The 24,565-nt window shown below is 48.7% G+C and overlaps 1 protein-coding gene across 2 annotated transcripts in view; it reads left to right on the forward strand.

Moving 5' to 3' along the window:
* The first annotated feature begins 12,761 nt into the window (after nucleotides 1-12,761).
* Nucleotides 12,762-24,565, forward strand: part of LOC119393137 (nephrin) — a 609,317-nt gene continuing 597,513 nt past the window's right edge. The window contains exon 1 of one of the 2 annotated variants that reach the window (XM_037659958.2): nucleotides 12,762-13,107. In XM_037659958.2, the coding sequence (XP_037515886.1) occupies nucleotides 13,017-13,107 (91 nt within the window). In that variant the 5' untranslated portion in view covers nucleotides 12,762-13,016. The remainder of the gene's footprint in view (nucleotides 13,108-24,565) is intronic. The other variant, XM_037659957.2, reaches the window with a different exon arrangement.

The following is a 24,565-nucleotide window of genomic DNA, read 5'->3' on the forward strand; positions in this document are numbered from 1 at the left end:
GGTTCAGCAAGCTTTGTCTTGGGATCAGCCGCTTGACAAACCCGCAGCAGCGGCCGCTCGATGCTGCGGGCACTCACATTACATGAGTGCCGCTTCGACTGCGGATGAGCTCCGCATGAGCGCCAAACTACGCTCAGAGGACAAACGAGAGAAGGAATGCATCACTGTGAAAGTTAAAGGCCGTTAAGTGCCAACAAATGTCATAATATGCAACGAAAACTCTGCCGGCCATTTCCCAGTGAGCGCCTTCAATACAGCGCGTATCTATTTTTTTCCCTGCTGTTATGACCGAAGCCGCACAATATCGTGATAAACGCTCGACTTGCGTTGAATATTCTATCTGCGGACGCCCAACAATACAGTATTGTAAAAGCGGTTCTTTAATGAAGTAATGGACTTGGACACACTTATTTTCACAACCGGCTGACACAAGTATTCTGGCACGAGATGAACAACTGCAGTTTGAGTTGCTCGACCATCGGAAGCACGTATGAAAGCTTTCTTTAGATGTCAATGGCTTTCTTTTGTGTCATATGTTGCTCATAGAGAGAAAGCAACACATGAGCGCACTACTGGAGGCGCTCACTGGGAAATCGCCGGCAGAGTTTTCGTTGCATACATTTGTTGGCACTTAACGGCCTTTAACTTTCACAGTGATGCATTCCTTCTGTCGTTTGTCCTCTGAGCGTAGTTTGGCGCTCATGCGGAGCTCCTCCGCAGTCGAAGTGGCACTCATGTAATATCAGCGCCCGCAGCATCGAGCGGCCGCTGCTGCGGGTTTGTCAAGCGGCTGATCGCAAGACAAAGCTTGCTGAACCATGACACTGGGCTGCGCATTTGTTGGTGTGGAGCTTCTGATATGTGATTATGCCACGTACAAGTATTTTTAGCATCTTATATCCGAGTTTCAGCCCATAACGAACGACGCGGCCGCTAGGCTGGCATGGTCACATTTGACGCACCATAACTTGTTAGCAACCAAAATAATGCAACGTTTTTTTCTGCACAATGGTAGATGACGTCCTCGACTTCAATCAGAGGGATTTTGAAAAAAATTAAAAATGGCCTTTTTGAGAAAATCATTTTCAAAGTTCGGCGTTTTTCGTAAATCACTTACGTTTCAGCCCAATTATCGAGTAAAACGGAGCGCGATAAAACCACGCAAATTATTTTAAAAGAGAGCGAAAGTATCAAAGTTAATATGTACCGATTTTTATTATCCTCACTTTAACTTGTTTACAGCAATAAATTCCTGAATTAGAGGTATTTTGTGCGATTTGCCAAGTTTGTGATTTTTTTCTTCAAACGTGCTTCGACAAGCAAGGGAAATAATACACTCATAAGATTGTATTTCACTTGTTCTTTAAGGGGAATAAATATTGTGACGAAGAAGTGCACCGTTTCTTCTCTAGGTGCGGTCAAATTTCAGAAATCGCGAAATCGGCAAAAAAGCGTTTCTTGCGGCCAAAATTTATATATTTTTTTTCAGGCGAACAAAATTTTTTTTCGCACAACTAACTGCGAAACCATTGTTCTGGGTGTAATGCCTAGACGTACAGTAAATTTCATCACAATCGGTAATGGTGACCGGGACCTCGTGTTCGATCTTATCTGGACACACCCGGGAGATGATTCCATATCTGAACCGTCCGTCTGCCTTTTAGATTGTGAGCTACGTAAGCTTAACGAGTTCTTTGACTACAGGTAACTTCCGCGCATGCGTTGTTTGTTTTCTGGTGTTCGATTTTTCTTTCAATAAACTTCAGTTGTTAGACAGCGCTCGTCTTGTGTCCTCTTCTTTGTGCTCCGTCCAGTTCGCGCTGAAAAGTTTTCAAGAATGCATCAGTTCCAACTCGCCCACCTCTCTACTTTACTGCAGATGTGAGTAAGAGCGTGCGTATGCGCTATGAGTGTGTGTAGGTGTGAGTGTGAACGTGAGTAAGTCGGTATGAGAGTCAGTGCACGTGAGTATGAACGTGAGTGAGAACCAATGAGTGTGAGAGGCGTTACTGAACCTGAGTGAACGCTTATGAGTGTGAGCGGGCGCGAGTATGAACACGAGTGAGTACCAATGGGCGTTGAGGTGTGAGCATGAACGTGAGTGAACGCTTATGAGTGTGAGCGGGCGTGAGTATGAACACGAGTGAGCACCAATGGGCGTGGAGGTGTGAGCATGAACGTGAGTGAGTGCCTCTGAGTGTGAGTAGGCGTGAGTTTGAACTTGAGTGGGTGTGAGTGGGCGTGAGTATGAACGCGAGTGAGCGCCTATGAGTGTGAGTAGGTGTGAGTATGAACATGAGTGACTACTAATTGCTTTACCTTGGCGTCAGTATGAACGTGAGTGAGTACGTATGAGTGTGAGTAGGCGTGAGTATGAACGTGACTGAGTGCCTATGAGTGTGAGTAGGCGTGAGTATGAACGTGAGTGCCTATGAGTGTGAGTAAGCGTGAGTACGAAAGTGAGTGAGTGCCTATGAGTGTGAGTAGGCGTGAGTATGGACGTGACTGAGTGCCTATGAGTGTGAGTAGGCGTGAGTATGAACGTGAGTGAGTGCCTATGAGTGTGAGTAAGCGTGAGTACGAAAGTGAGTGAGTGCCTATGAGTGTGAGTAGGCGTGAGTATGGACGTGAGTGAGTGCCTATGAGTGTGAGTAGGCGTGAGTATGAACGTGAGTGAGTGCCTATGAGTGTGAGTAGGCGTGAGTATGGACGTGAGTGAGTGCCTATGAGTGTGACTAGGCGTGAGTATGAACGTGAGTGAGTGCCTATGAGTGTGAGTAGGCGTGAGTATGGACGTGAGTGAGTGCCTATGAGTGTGAGTAGGCGTGAGTATGGACGTGAGTGAGTGCCTATGAGTGTGAGTAGGCGTGAGTATGGACGTGAGTGAGTGCCTATGAGTGTGAGTAGGCGTGAGTATGAACGTGAGTGAGTGCCTATGAGTGTGAGTAGGCGTGAGTATGGACGTGAGTGAGTGCCTATGAGTGTGAGTAGGCGTGAGTATGGACGTGAGTGAGTGCCTATGAGTGTGAGTAGGCGTGAGTATGAACGTGAGTGAGTGCCTATGAGTGTGAGTAGGCGTGAGTATGGACGTGAGTGAGTGCCTATGAGTGTGAGTAGGCGTGAGTATGGACGTGAGTGAGTGCCTATGAGTGTGAGTAGGCGTGAGTATGAACGTGAGTGAGTGCCTATGAGTGTGAGTAAGCGTGAGTACGAAAGTGAGTGAGTGCCTATGAGTGTGAGTAGGCGTGAGTATGGACGTGAGTGAGTGCCTATGAGTGTGAGTAGGCGTGAGTATGAACGTGAGTGAGTGCCTATGAGTGTGAGTAGGCATGAGTACGAAAGTGAGTGAGTGCCTATGAGTGTGAGTAGGCGTGAGTATGGACGTGAGTGAGTGCCTATGAGTGTGAGTAGGCGTGCGTACGAAAGTGAGTGAGTGCCTAAGAGTGTGAGTAGGCGTGAGTATGGACGTGAGTGAGTGCCTATGAGTGTGAGTAAGCGTGAGTACGAAAGTGAGTGAGTGCCTATGAGTGTGAGTAGGCGTGAGTATGAACGTGAGTGAGTGCCTATGAGTGTGAGTAAGCGCGAGTACGAAAGTGAGTGAGTGCCTATGAGTGTGAGTAGGCGTGAGTATGGACGTGAGTGAGTGCCTATGAGTGTGAGTAGGCGTGAGTACGAAAGTGAGTGAGTGCCTATGAGTGTGAGTAGGCGTGAGTATGGACGTGAGTGAGTGCCTATGAGTGTGAGTAAGCGTGAGTACGAAAGTGAGTGAGTGCCTATGAGTGTGAGTAGGCGTGAGTACGAAAGTGAGTGAGTGCCTATGAGTGTGAGTAAGCGTGAGTACGAAAGTGAGTGAGTGCCTATGAGTGTGAGTAGGCGTGCGTACGAAAGTGAGTGAGTGCCTAAGAGTGTGAGTAGGCGTGAGTATGGACGTGAGTGAGTGCCTATGAGTGTGAGTAAGCGTGAGTACGAAAGTGAGTGAGTGCCTATGAGTGTGAGTAGGCGTGAGTATGAACGTGAGTGAGTGCCTATGAGTGTGAGTAAGCGCGAGTACGAAAGTGAGTGAGTGCCTATGAGTGTGAGTAGGCGTGAGTATGGACGTGAGTGAGTGCCTATGAGTGTGAGTAAGCGTGAGTACGAAAGTGAGTGAGTGCCTATGAGTGTGAGTAGGCGTGAGTACGAAAGTGAGTGAGTGCCTATGAGTGTGAGTAAGCGTGAGTACGAAAGTGAGTGAGTGCCTATGAGTGGGAGTAGGCGTGAGTATGAACGTGAGTGAGTGCCTATGAGTGTGAGTCGGCGTGAGTATGGACGTGAGTGAGTGCCTATGAGTGTGAGTAGGCGTGAGTATGGACGTGAGTGAGTGCCTATGAGTGTGAGTAGGCGTGAGTATGGACGTGAGTGAGTGCCTATGAGTGTGAGTAAGCGTGAGTACGAAAGTGAGTGAGTGCCTATGAGTGTGAGTAGGCGTGAGTATGAACGTGAGTGAGTGCCTATGAGTGTGAGTAGGCGTGAGTACGAAAGTGAGTGAGTGCCTATGAGTGTGAGTAAGCGTGAGTACGAAAGTGAGTGAGTGCCTATGAGTGTGAGTAGGCGTGAGTATGAACGTGAGTGAGTGCCTATGAGTGTGAGTAGGCGTGAGTATGGACGTGAGTGAGTGCCTATGAGTGTGAGTAGGCGTGAGTATGGACGTGAGTGAGTGCCTATGAGTGTGAGTAGGCGTGAGTATGGACGTGAGTGAGTGCCTATGAGTGTGAGTAGGCGTGAGTATGGACGTGAGTGAGTGCCTATGAGTGTGAGTAAGCGTGAGTACGAAAGTGAGTGAGTGCCTATGAGTGTGAGTAGGCGTGAGTACGAAAGTGAGTGAGTGCCTATGAGTGTGAGTAAGCGTGAGTACGAAAGTGAGTGAGTGCCTATGAGTGTGAGTAGGCGTGAGTATGAACGTGAGTGAGTGCCTATGAGTGTGAGTAGGCGTGAGTATGGACGTGAGTGAGTGCCTATGAGTGTGAGTAGGCGTGAGTATGGACGTGAGTGAGTGCCTATGAGTGTGAGTAGGCGTGAGTATGAAAGTGAGTGAGTGCCTATGAGTGTGAGTAGGCGTGAGTATGGACGTGAGTGAGTGCCTGTAAGTGTGAGTAGGCGTGAGTATGAACGTGAGTGAGTGCCTAAGAGTGTGAGTAGGCGTGAGTATGAGTGTGAGTGAGTGCCTATGAGTGTGAGTAAGCGTGAGTACGAAAGTGAGTGAGTGCCTATGAGTGTGAGTAGGCGTGAGTATGGACGTGAGTGAGTGCCTATGAGTGTGAGTAGGCGTGAGTATAAACGTGAGTGAGTGCCTATGAGTGTGAGTAAGCGTGAGTACGAAAGTGAGTGAGTGCCTATAAGTGTGAGTAGGCGTGAGTATGAACGTGAGTGAGTGCCTATGAGTGTGAGTAGGCGTGAGTATGGACGTGAGTGAGTGCCTATGAGTGTGAGTAGGCGTGAGTATGGACGTGAGTGAGTGCCTATGAGTGTGAGTAGGCGTGAGTATGAAAGTGAGTGAGTGCCTATGAGTGTGAGTAGGCGTGAGTATGGACGTGAGTGAGTGCCTGTAAGTGTGAGTAGGCGTGAGTATGAACGTGAGTGAGTGCCTAAGAGTGTGAGTAAGCGTGAGTACGAAAGTGAGTGAGTGCCTATAAGTGTGAGTAGGCGTGAGTATGAACGTGAGTGAGTGCCTATGAGTGTGAGTAGGCGTGAGTATGGACGTGAGTGAGTGCCTATGAGTGTGAGTAGGCGTGAGTATGGACGTGAGTGAGTGCCTATGAGTGTGAGTAGGCGTGAGTATGAAAGTGAGTGAGTGCCTATGAGTGTGAGTAGGCGTGAGTATGGACGTGAGTGAGTGTCTGTAAGTGTGAGTAGGCGTGAGTATGAACGTGAGTGAGTGCCTAAGAGTGTGAGTAGGCGTGAGTATGAGTGTGAGTGAGTGCGAAGGCGGAAAAATTGGGGTGAGTGAGTATAAGTGAGTATTCTCTTACAGTGCCGACCTATGCAACGAACGAAGGCTCCGTTCTTAGGGCTCCCTCACTTTCTTCTTTTTAGTATTACTAATCGCCAGGTAATCGGAGCTATAGGTGGCAACTCGCTCGCTGGTTGGCACGTTGGGCAGCGACTCTCATCAATTACGAAAATGGTAAGCAAGACCCTCTGTCAGCGAAGTGTATGCGAACCTGTCCTCTTAAGCGTGCAGCTAAACCAACCCCAGTAAGTTGTTTCGGAATGAAACTAATGTACTTTAAGCAAGAAAGACAAAGCTTTTGAGATACTAACAGACCAATACTTAAAAAATGTCTGTTATTATCTCTAAAGTTCTGTCTTTCTTGCTACTGGCACGCGCCCTAGACTGACGTCATGAGCCAGTGACTCCGCCGTCCGGCAAACTACTACTGTACTGGCGGAGATGACCGGGAGTCCCTCTTCGGTGATGTGGGCGGGGCCTCTCCTGCCTTCCTACGTGGCTACTGACGCCAATTTTTGAAGCTGAGTCACATCGACACTAGCGTCACGTCGAACCAAAGTACGAATTCTGGTTACTTGATGCAGCAGCATCGCTAGTTGTTAGTTGTGGTGACGTCAGATGCAAAACATGCGCATGGTCGCTCGATTGTCTGCTCTCGCAGTTCACCCGTGAAGCGAGCGAGCGAAGTCCGACTTGCGCTCTATCGTCGTCTGTGCGCGTGGATACACGTACAAAGTGATAAGGAGGGATCGTTTGTTTGGATTTGTCGCCATGGCACCGAACTTTTTTCCTCGTGAAATACTACAGTAGAAGAACTGGAGACAATAGTTGTAAGTTATCCCGCATGATCCCGTGCTGAAACAAGCGCGGTTCGATTTCGCGCACCGCAGCCGAGGCAGCGATTGGACACCGACCGAGTGAAGACAAAACTCGCATAGCTCATTCGTCTGAGACGACTGGAAGGCGGTCTTCTTTTTCCAGTGGCGTACCAACTCGTTCGCGAGTGGGGGGGGGGGGGGGGGGGGGCTGGCGTCGCTCACTATGTCCGATGTTTATATGTATATATATATATATATATATATATATATATATATATATATATATATATATATATATATATCTGTGACTTGAGGCGATTTTATATATTCATAGAGCTGATCACATGACTTGCTTTGCAAAACTGTTTGGTTTAAATCAGGGAAGAATCTGCACAAACAGATTGTGCAGGCTGGGCCGCCCTATACCGCGACAACACAGCAGTGTTTAATAACATTTTGGAAATATTACCGTGAAGTTTAAAAAGTACACCCAAATTCAACCTGCTCATCTGAGCATTCCATCAGCAAACTTTCTAGTTTTAGTTTGGCGTTGTAGATACGATGAGTATGAAGAACCTGCTATGACTCTAGTACCTTAAGTTCTTACTTATTAAACAAAACATGTGGCTGACAAAGCAAGGTACTTCGCAAAGTCTTCAGGATAAGTCGAGTGCTAATTTCTTTACTGTCAGAGCCCTCTAATATAAATTCTTAAGAAGAAGACTAAGTTCAGTCGATTAATACTTAAGCAAACCACATTGAGCTGGTTGTGTATACAGTAGAACCCCGGTGACATGATCATCGCTCGTACGAATTTCGGGGTGATACGAATTTCTCTGTGGTTTCGGCCAAGGCCCTTTAGCTTGCAATGTAATGGAGTACGGTTGTTACGAACCGATTTTCACCCCGCGACGTTTGATACGCACGCACGCTACCGCGCAGGTACGAACAGGTGCTGCCCGCACTGTCGCGGAAGACGTGCCAAACGCGCGGCCGCAGGAACCCAAGCGCGGGCAGCGCGCCGCGCCATCAGTTTGGCCATCAGCGGCGCGTCGTAGCCTCTGAGATTGTGCGCAGGAATCTTGAAAGCCTTAATGCGCGTTTGTGTGCCTTCGTGTACAGATTACAGATGACGTTGGCGTCGCGTTTTTCTTTTTTTTTTTTTACGCGCTGATGAGTGCTGCTGTGCTCGAGGAAGAGTCGTCGTACTGTGTTTGCACATGCCTGTCACGCCGATGCAAGCCATGTCCTCGCAATCAGACATCCCGTTAAAGGTGAACGAGGACCGAAGGAGGACGGTCTTGGCGAAGGAGCTAGGCCTCGTAACGTCAAAATGCACGGTTGTTGAGGGCGCGCATACCTGCCAACTCTCCAATTTGCACCGGAAACTCCAGATTTTTGAGCAAACCTCTCGATTGTGCGGGCACGGCCCTAAATATCCCGAAAAACATCCCCAACACCGAACGCGATAACAAAAGACTCAAAACGGACAGCGGTTGAAAATTTTCTCGCCTTCATATATCGCGTGCAAAGCGCTCCTTAAGTCACTTTCGTCGCAGTACTCTATTGTCATGTGCAAAAGCATACTCAGATTAGGAAGGGGCTACTGGCTGTCCCGGGTCACATCACACCCGGTTCATCACGCGCGCAAGCAACGTATGTTTACTAGTACGAGTATCATCATTCACATCTTCAAACTTTACTGGAATTTCTTCAGAGCGCTTCATGACGTTGTTGCAGCCCTGGGTAACAATAAATGAAAACGGATGCCAGCTTTCTTTTGTAGCAGAGTATTTTGCATGTTTTCTGATGATACGAATTTGGGATGATACGAATATTTTTGGCGACCCCGCGAGATTCGTATCACCGAGGTTTTACTGTAATTATAACATTATAAATGACTACGAATTTATATACTAGGTGGCGTTCCTTGCCCTCCTACTTTTCCCAGCTTGGGTGGGGGGTGGACGGAAAAGCGGTGAAGTGGCCCTTTACTCCTCCCCTCCGGTTCCTCCAAGTAAATAGCCTATACGTAAATTGTGTAAGCTCAAATTTTCCTTGAAAAAATGGCCGAGTATAACGTTAAACTACCCCGCATTCTTTCCTTCGGTATATGTCGTTAGCTGTTAATGATTGGTCGATATTTTCTGGGTCATGCTCACAGCACCTGCTCGTAAAACGACGCAACGAATGACGCGTAAGTGATCCACCGCGTAATTGATCCACCGCGTAATTACCACGTACGCACCACTGCGTAAAAAAATAATAATGAACTATTTTCAATACGGCGTAATGTTTGACAATGGTTCTTCGCTATTCGTCAAAATTTTTCAATGTGCCTTAAAACTGCCTCCAATCGTTACGCGACGTCACAAGGCTGCGAAAACTCGCGGCGTTAAAATGAAGTGTACACAATAAGCAGCACATTAGTGTGCTGCTGCTGAACAATAACTCATGTTTTTCAGAATAGCCAGACAGTGTCTCTTTCAGAACGCAATTTAAGAAGGCTGCCCGCCAACCACATTGGCACCGGCTGCTGACAAAGAGGTAGAGAGCGAAATAAACATTATTAGGAACAGACACAATCCTTTGCAGGTAGGCAGCCTTCTTAGTCCGGAAAACCGTGGACGTTGATCATCTCCCTGGTGAGGTAGATCAAGTAACGGGGCAAACTTGAAAGCTGGGCTTCTCAATCTACTCGAGTCCACCTTGTTACAAGCCGCAGGCTACCATATGATAAGGCGAGTGAAGCAGGCTAATCGGAGACTAAAGTGGGAATCTATTTTATCTGTCCTGGCTAGGCACAACTAAAATACTGGACACTTCTGCACACTCATCAACTCAACAGCAGCTTGAATATAGAGCAGTCGCGATGCTATTCGTTTTCAAAGAAACTGCATTTCCTGAAGAAGGAGAGCGTTTGATCGGGCTATAAAGCGTTTACTGATTCCCGTCTATATTTGCGTCGCGGACTACTTAAATTTCAGGCAGGACAAACTGAAATCATCACAGATTGCTGTAATGTTATAGAGCCCCTGCTGAGCGATAGCCTCCTCTGCAATGCTCGAGCGCAAGAGGCACACGCGTGGAATAGGCAGCCCGCAGCGCAGGTAGTCTACAGTGCGTAGTCATGACACACGCAGGACAGTCGTCACCGCAGAGTCGTAGGACAAATTTTACTACAAAATTACGTTATTGCTGCGGTCAAGTAAAACATTGCCCGACTTGTTAGTTTCCCAGTCTCCAGCCGACAATAACCACTGTCGAAAGTGGGGGGACTCCGCCCCCCTGGGGGGGCTAGCGCCCCCTTGCCCCCCCGGTAGATACGCCTATGTCTTTTTCAGCTCAGTGGATGTCCTCCCCGTGATCCCTGCACTGCCTCCGCTATCGGCTCACCTTTGATGAGGCGATGATGTCATGCGGCAACGTCATCGTGTGACGCCCCTTTATATGAACTTAGACGATGACGTCATCATGGTGACGTAGCAGATCGTCAGATTTTGTCACGTCGCCTTGACGTCATATGGTAACGTCTCACGTGGTGATGATTTTTTGCACCACTCACGCCGCCGATGAGAACGGTCAACATTCGCGTTTGATGAGGCATCTCAGGCTTTCGCCTGGAAATTTCGTCCAACGTTGACTTGACACACGTGAGCGAACGACGGAGCGGCCGTGGAAAATTCACGATATCGCGCGCGACCAGCAACGCACATTACTATACTGTGTTGCGATGTCGGGATAGAGTGTAGGAACCTTAACTAGCTCTTAAAGAACATGCGAATTTTTGAGCGCACACTCTAGCTTACCAGTCCATTTTCTGGGCTCTTGAGTTCCTGGCCTTTCATTTGATGCAAAAACACGAGAAGCGAAAAATCTCGTGTCCGTATCCATTGTGCCGACTATAGACCTTATGCAAAATTGCTGCCATCTGTCGGAGGTTTGACGAAGCTACCCATTCGGCGCCATGTTGGAGGCTTGTAGCCGAATCGTATTGCTGTCGCTGCTATAACTTCTTTCTTGTATCTGCTTTGATAGTGGGCAATCGGGGCATAAAAACGTCAGACGAGTGTGTAAGGGCCTGTACACGTTACCGGCATTTCCTAGTTATTACGTTGACGGTTATTACGTGTAAAGAACTGCCTCATAGCGAGACGAAAATACAAGTTTGACACCGCGAGTCACATGTAGGCCTGCCGCCGTCGAGAATGAATTTTTGCGCTAGGTTACAAATTTGGTCTGTCTGTTTTCATTGTAGCGAATAAAGCGTTGTTAGCTATCTGAATATTATGCGTGTAGTATAGGATGGATGGGATGAAGCGATAACGCGCGACACGGCTAGACACAGCGATGACGGAAATAAAGTGCTGTAGACCCAATTTAAAACGTATTTCGTAAGAGACAGCCTATGTCGAGCTGATGTATTGTGCATCTGATTTTAAATTAAAGGCGTTGTCCTCGTTTTTATTTTTTTAAACAAAAAATATTTCGCAGCTTTAGTCACCGACGTATGTTATGTATGAAATTACTGCACGATTAAGATGTACGATATCTGCGCATCTCACGCACGTGAAAAGTGAACATGTAAAGTGTTGTCTCTCCAAGCAGTAGATGCCGATCAGCTGGCGTTTTATTGAATATCCTTCCAACATGCGTTCCTATATGACACGATACGCCAGAATCACGTGCACATCGTCGCTTTCGGGGCCTACTGGTGCCTTACAATATAAACCAGTAGCGGCAAGGCAGTTTTGCGTCGCCGACTGAACGCCTGCGAAACCACCAGCGGTAGCGCACCCACAGTCGAATGCAGCACATTTCCCCGAATAGCATTTTTTTTTAGTTTCATAAGAAACGTGCCACGCACTTGAAACACCTGTTAAAATTTCCTACCACACAGAGGTGGATACAGGACTTTTCCGAAGGGTGATCAGCGTTTGGGAGCAACTGATGTGCTCTTCTGGGGGTATAAATTAAACAAAAAAAAAAAAGTAAGGGGTGGGGGGCGGTCAGGGCATCCGTGCCACCCATCTGAATCTGGCATTGATACCACATGAAATGCTTGAAAAATACGCATAGTGAAGCAATACGCGCGCAGAGCATCCCACCAAGCGCTACCTTGTTAAACTCCACAATCGAAAACAAACTACAAGCAACACGCTGCAGCACAATCGGTCCATTGACTGAGAATCAATGACGCGCACGAGCTACCTGTCTAACATGTAATTGTCATCGCAATGCAATAAACAAGTTAATGTCAACGCCAGTGCAGGCACGCGCGAGTAGCCGTGATGCAGCTTTGAAGCTCGTACACGAAGCGTGTTTGTCTGTGCCTGTAAGCACACGGCGCGAAAAATGTCTCGTTCCGGCATGATATGAAAGAGTGTTCTCTGATGAGTGCCGATGCTGTCACATACCGCATATATTAAGAACGGCGAGCGTAAACGCGGCGTTAGTCATAAGCAGTAGCCGGAGCAACGAAACGATCTGCTGATTTTCGTCGGCCGTGAGGAAATCTGATAACATGAAGGTTTGTTTCCTGCAAACCTTTTTTTCAGCATCGCAATTTCCTCAATCTGCGCAACACGGCACAAGAAAATATGGGGACACTGCCGCTCCTATCAGCCGCCACACGTTGATACGCACGCTCCGTGTGTGCACATGCGGAGCGAGCTTAGCTGGCTTAGCCTTGAACATGGCGGAAATGCGCACGGCGGCCGCTAGATGGCAGCAATTTTGCATAAGGTCTATAGACGGATTGCTGCGGATGCGTCACATCTCTGTCCGTCAGCTGTCGGTGTCCTCAGCCTTCGAGGGGCCGTGCGCGACGCCGCAACGGCGCACCCATTCGACGGAGCGCCACTCGCACCATCGCGGCGCTAGGTGGCGCTCCTCTCCCGGAGGGTTGGTCGGACGGGCAGCACCGGCAGTGCCGGCAGCAGGCAGCACGACGGCCAGTCGAGCGCCGACGCTCGTCGTTGACGATTCTGTGTGCTATGTGTCGGGTCATCTCGGCCGGTGCGCCGTGCTGCTTTTATTCGGCACGAATCCACATTCGAATTGTGCGGCGAGCAGTGACTTAAGCAAGTTTTGTGCTCATCACGCGAGGCCCTGCGTGCGCGCGTGTCATGTGCCCTCGGCTGTCTCCTTTGATCTTTCTGTGATCCCGCTCTGCGGATTTTCAGAGAAGCGGGACGGATAACGGGGCAACGATGTCTCCGCCCATCCGGCCCATGATAGCGGTGATGCTGCTGTGGCGCTTAGCTTCGGTGGCCCAGCCATTCGACGACGAACCGCTTACAGGTAAGCGTCTTACCATCAATGTGCAAGAGCTTTCGGGCGTGCATATTCCAACTTAGGATGCGCCTCCATTTACTATTCACAGTTCGTTTAGTTATGTACCGATCTCGACGGACGAAGATCGGCCAAGACCAGCGTGACCGAAGCCTATTGGTGCGACAATATGGATATTTTCGACCCTTTTTGTCCTCACTCTGCAATTACATTGACATAACTCATGCGTGAAATTCTCAATATATATCACGCCGGGTTTCACATAGGCGTGTGTGTTGAAGGCTGGCTGCCGAACGACTGTTAGCTGCATATATTTCAGCGTGATATTGACTTGCGCGAAATGTGGTTCAAGCACAGAATGTACTTGCAGTATGCGCAAAGCACAGGACGAAGCCTGCCAACATCACAGCCCGACGAGCGCGAACGCGCCTTCAACATTGACGTACGCAGTGCAGAATGATTTCGGTACGACCCTCGAACAGCTGATCACCCATATATATCGGGCGAGATTTCCGTTCCACAAGCAGCACAAGCTATGCACCGATATTCTGCTCTATCCGTTGTTGGCAAGTGGACGCCGTCGATGGGCGGTCAGTGATTAGTGCAGAGTGAGTTTGCGCATCCGGCATGCAGGACTGCTTTGGCGCCCGTATCCGATTTCTGCATTTACACTGCACGCTGCAGTGGCGCTGATTGCACTAAAAACCAGAAAGTCATACTGCGGAGTGTTCATATTGTGGCCTGCATGTTAAGAACGAGACAATGACGTCAGAGAAGGCAGGGCGTGATAGCAAGAGACGTGTTGCCTCGTGTCTGCACGCCCTTTTATCATGGATCCGTGCTCTATGAAGGAAACGTCCATCCACCGGCATAAGGCAACTCTTTCGTCGAAACGTGTGTGCTGTAACGTAGATGCTATTTTCGAGGACATCAACCAGGAGACGTATTTATACAAGTGCGCTGGCAAATAAGATATTGCGACAAATATCGATAAAAACATAGCCCTCGAATACGTAGTCTTTCCCAGCGGCTCGATACGCACGCGTACAGCCGCGGCCACGTCTGTGTAGAGCGCGCGAGCAGCCGGTTTTTGCTCTGCGGGGCGACACCTTGAGGCAATTTGGGGCTTCGTGGTCAGCCAGACTACTAGGCCGCGCATGCTCCTTACACACCATGTCAGAGCCCGAAACTGCTTTAAGGTGTCGCCCCGCAGAGCAAAAACCTAGAGTTACTGCATATTCTACCTTTAGGTAGCAGAGTTGCGCATCTGTCTTCCAAACGGCGCTAGCAACCATGCGTTGCAGAGAAGCTGACGTTGGGGCCAAGTTTTGTATTTCTCGATGGCGCCGCTGCAGCGAACTGGATTGACACCAGTCATTCAACTTAAAGTAAATCGCCGGTATTCGACACGCCAAACATGTCGACCGGTGACCCTGTAGGCATGTCGCCTGCAAAAACGGAGTGAGTCTTCGCGACATAGCCATGGTTGCTAGCCAGACCTATGCGCAACTCTGCTACCCAAAGGTAGCATATCCAGTAACTCTACTAAAACCTAGAGTTACTGTATATGCTACCTTTAGGTAGCAGAACAGACCTTTTTCAAGCACACGAACGCCACCAACGGGCGCGCAAGCGCTCATGGGAAAAGTGTGTACGCCGCAGCAGTCGCCATGCCGAGCGCGCGGGCCTCACGCTCTAGCTTTCCGCTTACGCCGTGCCAGCACTTGTCAGATCAAGTGAATGCGACAAGGTGTAATATATTACTGAGTAAATCAGTCATGAACTTCTTATGTAATTAACTACGACGGCTTCTCTACGATTTCCATCTGTCTAGTGTTCCTGCGTGCCACTGTCGGACCACCTGAGCGGTTCGGAAGCGTGATTATGATTTTTATTATTTTGGCCCCAGCATGCCCTACGGCATAAATTAAACAAAAAGATACAACTTGGTTTCCTAAACGAATTCCGCGAGCGGTCATTACAATTCGTGAATCGTGGATCCATTCGAGATCAATGCCCACCGACACTGTTGACTAACACAAGGTCAGGCTCTAATATTTAAAGATTGCGCGAGGCAGTATGCGCTTAGCAAAGTAAAATAAATTGATTAGACAGCGTGCGCGTCGCTCGTACCGCAGGTAACAAAAGATACGCTTTTCTCACCATTTCTTGACACAGCAAATGTTATATTTTACAAACGCTGGTTGCGTTGTCGCGTGTTGCCTCACATGTGACCACCACTATGGATATGTATAGTCGTGCTCCGGACCAATACGAAATTGCCTTTTTAAGGCCATAGCTACTAAGTGCCGTCGGCAAGCGCGAGAGTGTTCATAAATGCTCAAGCGAAAAACTGGCTCTGGCAATACGATGCGTCTCGCTGATATCAGTGCATTACAAGTAATCGTTGAATAAGCATGAGTTCGGTTAGATGGCCGATATCTACACCTTTTAGATGTAGGTTATCCTCGTGTTGCAGTGGCCACTGCCGCTGAACGTTTCAAAAAGTCGATTTTGTGAAGTCCGAGCATGGTAGTAGAAATTCAATAGGAAGAAACGTGTCGTACAAGTATTGCTTACATTCATTGCCTATCTCACAGGCTAGGTAAGGTTTGTGCCGTTGTGCAGAGAAAGGATGAGCGAGCAATAGACAAGATGTGGAGCCACATTTGTTTCGTAAAACACACTGATTGCCGTACAGGTGTCCTTTTAGCTGCGGCCGCTTCCACGTAGGACAGACGCTGTGTTAGAGATATTGGAACATAAGAGATTGCTAACCGGAGGCTCACCTCTTTCTTTACATTGCCGAGAACGTCGAAGTTGGACGAATGCGCAGTTTCGTACCGGCACAGGAATGAAGAAACGCGTTGAATGATTGAGGCATGGTATATCGATAGCAGTGATAGCACATGTATGAGTTAATCGTCGATTAACTTGCATAAGAAGAAATAAAATGCCTGTCATGTAGACCCCCACGTATTGATAGGCTCGCCTATTGCACGGGCATGCGCAGATAAGATTTAGTTTCTTTTATTTTTTTGCCGCTGTGCGCCTTTGCAGTTGAATTAGTCAGCGTCTCTGGTGCCCTGACTTCTTCCTTGTGTCCGTGTTTGCACGCCCTTTCTTTTAGAAGGAATTCGGTGTTCCAGCTCATATTTAATACAACTTGATGATATCGGCACGAGATAATACGCATGCTGCTTAACTACTACATCCGATGCATATCCGCTCGGTAATACCTACCAACACTGCACTGTGTTAGTCCTTTCGCATTTCATGCGTAGATATACATGCAGATGCGTCCGGATGTGTGCAGCATTTACGGCGTAAGAATAGTCAAGCGCCGACGTGTTCTTTTCGTTTCGTGGTCCCACCCAGAGCCATATATACCCTTCGGGAGAGTTTGGCGATTGTTTCATCTCGCCGCTCTCCGAGCTCCGCCTCAGCGCCGCCCTCTTCTCGTGACGTAAACCCTCTCTCCTCGCCGGCGGCAGCGGCCGGCAGTGGCGACAGCGCGGCGCGGAGTCCGGCGCTGCCGCGACAGAGAGACGCCGGCGTGCCGCACTTACACGATCGCTGAGGAGCGCGCGTAGGTTACGAAGCTCTTGTGCGAAGCCGCGCGTATTCATGGCGACTGCTCCTCGCATTCAAGCGTGAATTTGTTGCGTGCGATGAGCTGGTGTTGCGCGGTTGGCTGTTCAAACAGCAGCGCGCAGCGTTTCCGCCTTTTTAGGCCTCCGAAGGAAAAGAAGCGACGACGCCTTTGGATCAGAAACATCAGACGCAGCAAATGGACCCCGACCGACTGCTCCGTACTATGCGAGATACGTACTGAGTATTTAGCTTGAGTATTGCTGGTATTATAAACAGCGTACCATTAACACAAACTTATTATTTGTTGTGCAATGGGGCCCTTTCAGGCGCACAAACTTTAAAAATAATTTTGTCTCGCTGAAAAAAAGGAGTTTTATAGTTCGCGTTTCGATTGCTTGGGCCGATTGAAATTTTGCAGCGATCACGCTATAAGTGTCAAGCGTGATGTGTTGCGCTTACGTAATTTATCGCGCGTTCTGAGCACGAGCTTGGGATGTTACCGTGATGTTGTGAGGGGAAGATTTATTTCGATATCGCAGGTTAGTGCCGCCGCGCGTCAGCTGCGGCATTTACGTGGCATGTGTTGTACGTTATGTGGTCTGCGTTTCTGTGGCTGTCAGCCTATGGTGTCATTTACCGCTGTGCTGCCGCTTGTGTACATGCTACCAGTTTCACGTTTAATTCGCGCATGCAAATTAATCTGCGCCTCTGTGCTAAGCGAATGTGCCTTGCGCTTTTTAGTCATGCACATATAGTGCACGATGTCTGTGCTCGTGCAAGAAGCGCTTCCGCAAGGAGTCCTTATGTGCTCGATGAAATTTCGTGATTAGGAAGTATAGAGCGCGAAGAAGTTCAGCAGAAAAATGATTTTGTAAAGTAAACCAACAGGATGTCCGCTATTAGACTAGCCGAACGAGATATTGTTTTCATTCAACATGCGCCTACTGGGGGCCCTGCACCTGCTCTGACGAAAACCCTAGATGCCTCAGCAAACGCGAAAATTGACCGCCGGCGTCCGCGGCGTCCCGCGTGGGCGGCGCCAACACGAGGGATGTCAAAAATCATCACGTAATGACGTGACCATACGACCAAAGATTGTGACGTCATCATGAAATCGAATAACGTGATTTCAAGCGATGACGTCAGCACATGACCAGATGTGGTGCAGAAAGACGCAAGGCACTTTGGGGTCCCGGCACTAAAATTCTCTAAGAGGGAATTTTAGGGCTCGAGATCCCCAAGCTGCTTGTGTACGCCCGCTTTTGCGCTTTTGTGGCCTTAATACAATTACGTGCGCTGGTATCTCTGTTTCTTTTCAAAGCAGAGCTGTTTAAGCTTGGAGAATCCCCGTTAGTGGCGAATAGAAATTGTCATCATTATGAACCGGCACGCAATCCGTCTTCTTCTTTATCTTCTACTTTGCTGCCAGAACACGTGCAGACTTTTCCGGCGTGGTATGCAATGATTCTCACGTAACACTTGTCACGTGACATGTTCCAAAAATCACACCTGTTATATATGCTCGTCACATCACGCAATACCAATTTTGGTGTATATCAATCTGGCGGAACGGCCGCCATCGCGCCATGAGCGTGGCACGTACGTCATGCTGTACATGGCACGTGTGTCATGATTTTAATAACTCCTGTTATTTATGTTCGTCATACACTCTTGTCAAGCCATGCCAATTTTGGTATATATCAAATTAACGAAACGGCCGCAAGAGCACCAATACTGTGGCATGTAAATCATGCTGTACATGACATGCATGTCATGATTTTCATGTTATGACCAGTCATTTATGTTTGTCATACAGTCACATTATGCCATACCAATTTTGGTATTCACCCCATGAACGAAACGGCCAGGAGAGCACAAATTCGTAGGCGGCTAGATATGTAGATAGACAGATAGATACGCTCAAAGTCGCAGAAGTTCGCTAAGAAATGCTTCGCATTTAAAAAAACCAAGATAGACGCAAACCCATAAGTCTTCATAGCTCGAAAAGTCACCGGTGATCAAGATACTCCCTCATGCGAATTCTGAGCGCAGCTTTGTGTTGGGGCAACGCGAACTGTGTTTGAATTTCTGGCTATCCGCATTGGAACATTCGTTACATATTGCCACAGAAACTGCCAGTGCTCGAGTGCTACGCACGCCACTCTGTGCATTGCAGGCGTCATCGACATCCCCGTCACGACAAGCGAGACAGTAACAGCGCACCCACCAGCCCTGCATGCGCACGAGTTCCGACCTAAGGGCGAGCACGTATGACGGAGGAAGAAAGCGATGTTAGAGGCCAGTGGCTCGTGATATCGACAGAATGCACGTTCGCTGTCTTTCGTCCTCGTTCGCTCTATCGGTTACGCCGACTACGCCAACGGCGATGCCGAACAACGCAGGAACAGACGCCTAAGAGCTGCGTACTAAAAGCACATCGCGTATCATAGAACGTCGTGGACTCGATTCGGCGTGCACAACTCAGTTTCACGATGATTTGGACACGTCTAATTCACTCCATATTCTTCATTAAATTTGTATAACAATGTTCGTGCACAATTTCGCTTTCGCAGTTTGTTTAGGAGCGCTAGATTTCACGAATGAACAGCGCGTGCATAGCCTCAGCCATGCGCCCGTCGCGCGGAAAGACTATATATGGCGGACGCCGCCGGAGCGGAGGCGTGGCGGTGACGTGAACAGCGTCATCGCCGCGCCGCGACGTCACTGCCCCGCCCATTCGCCAGACTCTCCCCATCGACGGCTCTGGTCCCACCGATATCACGGCGCCAACGAGCAGCAGGCGAGCGAACAGCCGGCTCGCTCGGCGTACACACTTTTCCCATAGTGCTCCGCGCGCCCGCGGGGCGCTCTGGGATTGCTTGAAAAAGGTCTATTGCGCCTCTCATAGAACTCGCCGCTCGCGCCACCATTCGCCCAGCGCGCTCACGTGCGCAAAATGCATCCGTTTTAGGGAAAGCCAACTTCACGGCCGCGCGGGTGCTCGTAGAGTGCCTCGATGCGCGCGCCCCCGCTTAGATTGGTGTCAGCTTTTGAAAGGGCAGATGCCGCCTCCTCGGCCTTGGCGGCAGCGTGGCCGCCATTTTGAATCCCCCGCCTGGTCTCTTGTGCGTGGCGCGCGTGCGGTTTCTAGGTCGGCGTTCGTTTCCCTCCAGTTTTATGCGCTCGCTACCGTCACCATGGCCGGGTGTTGTGTGCGGCAGTGCACCAATCATTCCAGAAACGCTGGAAGCTGTATCCTTTTAGAAGATACGAGGTTTCTTTGGTCAGTAGAAATCAAACGTGACAAGCGGCATCCGAAGAACACATTATGCACTCGCAGCGTAACTTTCCGGCCGGTATTTCGAATGCACATGCAAGGATAACTTCTGCTGGTGTTAACCTTGCGTAATAAATGGACACACTGATATCAGCTACATGCTTAAAATGCTTTGGTTGCGCATACAAACAGTTCTCGCGAAGCGTCTATACAAAGAAGACGCATGAAAACAACAAGAAGACGGGGAAGCACTGTGTACCGTAGACACGCTATGTCAGTAAAAAAATACAAGAAACAAAGCCAAGTTGTACAATGAGTACGTCATGAAAAACCAGTTAATGAAATAAAAACTCACAGGGTCGCTTATGCGTTCGCTTAAGATGGCTGGAAAGCGAAAGCCATCTTCTTAATTTTTTGCGCACCTAGCGCGGTTTTGCATTGCCTCCAAGATCGGAGGCACCTCACCTGATTTTGCACTGCCTCCGGGATCTGCCCACTTTTGATCAAGCTACGATGTCATGTGATAACGGCATATGACGTCACGCCAAAATTTGTGAAGCCATGATGACGTCATATGGTGACGTCATAACGTGACGATTACTTTTTGCATCCCTCGTCCCCGACGTCGTGGTACGCTGACGCCGTAGGCGCGGGACGCCGGTGGTCAAATTTCGCGTTTGATGAGGCATTTAAGGCTTTCGCCTTAAAAAATACGTCCGCCACGGTGGTATAGTGGTGATGGAGCTCGGCTGCTGACCCGAAAGTCACGGGTTCGATCCCGGCCGCGGCGGTCGCATTTAGGTGGAGGCGAAATGCTAGAGGCCCGTGTACTGTGCGATGTCAGTGCAGGTTAAAGAACACCAGATGGTCAAAATTCATAAAGCCCTCCACTACGGCGTGCCTCATAATCATATCATGGTTCTGGCAAGTAAAACCCCAGATATTATTATTAATAAAATAGACAAATAAACGACGCCTTGCATCTGCCGCACAAAGTGTAAAACAGTATTGGAAACACTGAATAAAATGTGCATGCAATTGGGCATGCGAGAAAACCTGCAGATACAGAAAAAGAAACTGCAGATACAAAAAAGAAGGAAAAACGCACTGACACTGCGCGCATGCAAAGTTTTACGGCACACTACTTAACAACGTATTCATCGTTTTGGTAAGGACTCAAGGTGCACCTCGAGTGCCGATACAGTGGCGGCTACAGATTGTGAGCAAGAAGTGTCAGCACTAATAAAGATAAAGAAGCTTTCATTTCATTTTAGCAGAATATTCGCACCGTACTGCCCCTCGGCCCTTTATTGTGTGTACAATATGTATGATGCCATTTTTAATAAACGAGTAAATTGTTTGCAAACTTAGCAAAATGAGCCACCTTAATCACGCTTAGGTAGCTTCTCAACACTAAATTGTGTGTGTTCAGATACATATACTGCTGCTGCTGACATGTATACAAATACTTTAAACGATTATTTGTGTATATGGAATGCAGAGCTTACGACAAAAATTAAGTAAGGCTTTACACTTTGTCGTTTCCGACGTAAGGAAGAGGATTCGTTTTCAACATAACAGAGTGTACGTCTACCTCTAGCACATAACTCATGCACACGCCGTCAGCTTACATGAATTACATGCTTCCTTAATAAAAATTTAGGCAACAACAGCAATAAAAGCTGCCCAAGCTTCAAAAAAAGAAAAGAAAAAGAGAAAGCTCACTACACTCTAAGACAAAATCGAGTATTTGGGGAGTATTTCTGCCACACAACAATAATCGTCATCTGGCTTGCTCGCCTTTCCTTTCTTGAAAACCCAGCTCTCGTCACTTTCCTGTCAAGAATGCTATGTCACGCTGATAACGCGCGTGCCGTTCGTGACCGGGAAGTGCCGCGACCGCGGTGATAACGCGAGGAAAGTACGCGAGGTGGATGACGATTGTTGTTGTGTGGCAGAAACACTCCCAAAATACTCGATTTTGTCTTAGAGTGTAGCGTGCACTTATATCCGGACGTATCCGCGCACCGCAAGCGCTTTGTGTAGCGCGTTTCGCATGCTGCTGAGCTGCAGCGGGATTCGCAATGGCGGCCGTCGTAGCAGACGACGCGCATGTCCTCACCCTCAGCCTAGGTGCTGGCGATCGCCGCGCCACCAAGCCTGTAGCAAGCCAAATCAAGCCGTCCGGCGAAGCGCAAGACGGTCCAGCTGAGTTCGGATTGTTTGTCATTGTTGTGGTGGTGTCTTCTGCTAAAAATCAAACGGGACAAAACGGTAAAAATATGCGCGAGTGACTGTGTGAAGGAAGCGATGTGTGTGAATATGAACCTTACAGGTCTATCAAAACAGCATGATTCATTCCGAGCACTGTGCGGCATAAAAGCTTGAAGCATGACCGAGTATTTATTATATGCCACATCTACCTAGACGTACGCGAAATTCTCGTTGGCTTGCGCTATTTGTAAAACACAGTGATAATTTTAGCACTTGTCTTCTCGAGCCATTCACTTAATATTTTGAAGCGCTGCATCAAAAACTACGTGAAACGAATTCGGCTGAATTTAATTGGTCCAGAATTGTGACCGTCGCACTTTTTCTATTTTCCATTTAAAACAAAAATATTCTTTGCGATAGTGTTCCATCTCCACCTGTTCCATCTCAAATTATTATTTCTCCGAGCTTTCCGTTCTTTTTTTTTTCTTCAAATCGAAAGTCATTGCGCCTGCGACGCTTTATGAACGAACGAGAAGGTGCACGGAGCCGCTGGGCCGAGAGGACAGCAGCAACAGCAGCTGCCGCGTCGGCTCCTACATTCCAGAGAGGTGGCTTTCCTGCTTAGCGCGGATGCCACAGCGGGCAAGATGGCGGACCTATGCGCAACTCTGCTACCTAAAGGTAGCATATGCAGTAAATCTACAAAAACATAACAAAAACCGGCTGCTCGCGCGCTCTACACAGACGTGGGCGCGGCTGTACAGTCGACCGTAAAAGTTTAGGGACCACGCGAGCTCGTGTCAGACTGCCTATTCGCACCAGCTTCCGTCGAGTGCAGTGTTAGGGCGGAAATGTGGCTTCGTAATGTTATAACCAAGTGAATCCAGCATATTTGCTTTTTTTAGCTGTACGGTAGTGATTATGACATGAATTGCAATGAGCTGACGTGCGCGACTCGCCGTCGGTGTGATCCGAACCTTTGAATTACGCGCAATCTTCACAAAAAAGCTAATTGGCACCTGTCGTGTGCACTGTTCGTTGTTCTCTGTCCCGCACGTGATTTTGCGTTCAGCAGACCGCAGTTATTAACCGTCTAGCTAAGGAACGAATAATCTTGGCCTAATTGTCTGTTGTATTCACTCGGTTGTATCTACTAAAAAAAAGCCAATCGCAAAAAAAAAAAAAGATCCTTTCGTTCATTGTGTTATTAGCTAATCCGCCTTTTCCATTTTCGTGTGTTGCCCTCTCCGTTTTGGTCGGGGCCGGGACAGCCGGCATTGCCAGAAGGAAAAGCTTCGACATTAAAGGGCGTTTCAGGACGTTCCCGACAAGCCAAGGGCGGATGCGCCGTGGCATCGCGAAAAAAACAAAAAAAAAACGAAGGCTGATTTTAGAACGGTATTCGTAGCGTTGCTTGGATGCGCACGCTACTTTCAAAATATATCGTGGCTACCCAAGAGGATAGCGTGTCACGCCTGCGCAGTGGAAGCTAACGCAAAGCCTTGCGTACGCTATTCTAAAACTGCCTGTTAGCAAGCACTTGAAATTTCTTCGGTCGCGCGCAGTGCGTTGTTTTCACGCACAGCGGTTATCAGGGCTAGAATAATAACTGAGAGGATTTTTTTTAATGTTCTAGCAGTTCTGCTGCGCCCTTGTCAGTGCACCGAGGTGCGCGTGTCCGTCGCTGCTGTGACCAAGCCTCGTTGCTAGAGCACTGCACGGGCCTGATTTTCCGACCCGCGCCCGGCCCGGGCCCGCTTTATGAAGCCCGAGCCCAGCCCGAGCCCATGGTTCCAAGCCCGGGCCCGGGCGTAAATGACCGAACCCAGCCCGAGCCCGGCCCGGGCGTTCATTACTAAACTTATCCAGGGCGCGCGTGTTCATGACCAGGCCCGGCCCGGTCCCGCTAGATGGATGGTTGGAAAAACTTTATTTCGTCAGAAAGCAGTTGGGGACGATTCCGTGTTAGATGGCCATCAACCCAAGGTTGACGGCGACCTGTGTGGCCCACTCCACGACCCTTGTCTCTACGACTGGGTCTGAGCTGGTCAACACGGCCTTCCACTGCTCGAGAGAGCGATCACGCATAATATCCGCCGGTGGCGGCACCATGTTACATTCCCACAGTATATGGTCCGCTAGAGGATATTAGTTGTTGATGATGATTAATAATGATGTCTTGGGTTTTGTTAAAGGGACAAGTTATGTCCCTTCAATTCGCTCAAGGCGCTTTGTTGGGCTAGTTGGTTATGATCCATGAGACTGTTTGGCGTAGCGCACACCCACAAGGACAAAAGGACACACACACACACACACACACACACAGCGCTAATTAGCGCTGTGTGTGTGTGTCCTTCTTTTGTCCTTGTGGGTGTGCGCTAC

The sequence above is a fragment of the Rhipicephalus sanguineus genome, chromosome 5 (assembly GCF_013339695.2).
Source record: "Rhipicephalus sanguineus isolate Rsan-2018 chromosome 5, BIME_Rsan_1.4, whole genome shotgun sequence".
Taxonomy (NCBI): Eukaryota; Metazoa; Arthropoda; class Arachnida; order Ixodida; family Ixodidae; genus Rhipicephalus; species Rhipicephalus sanguineus.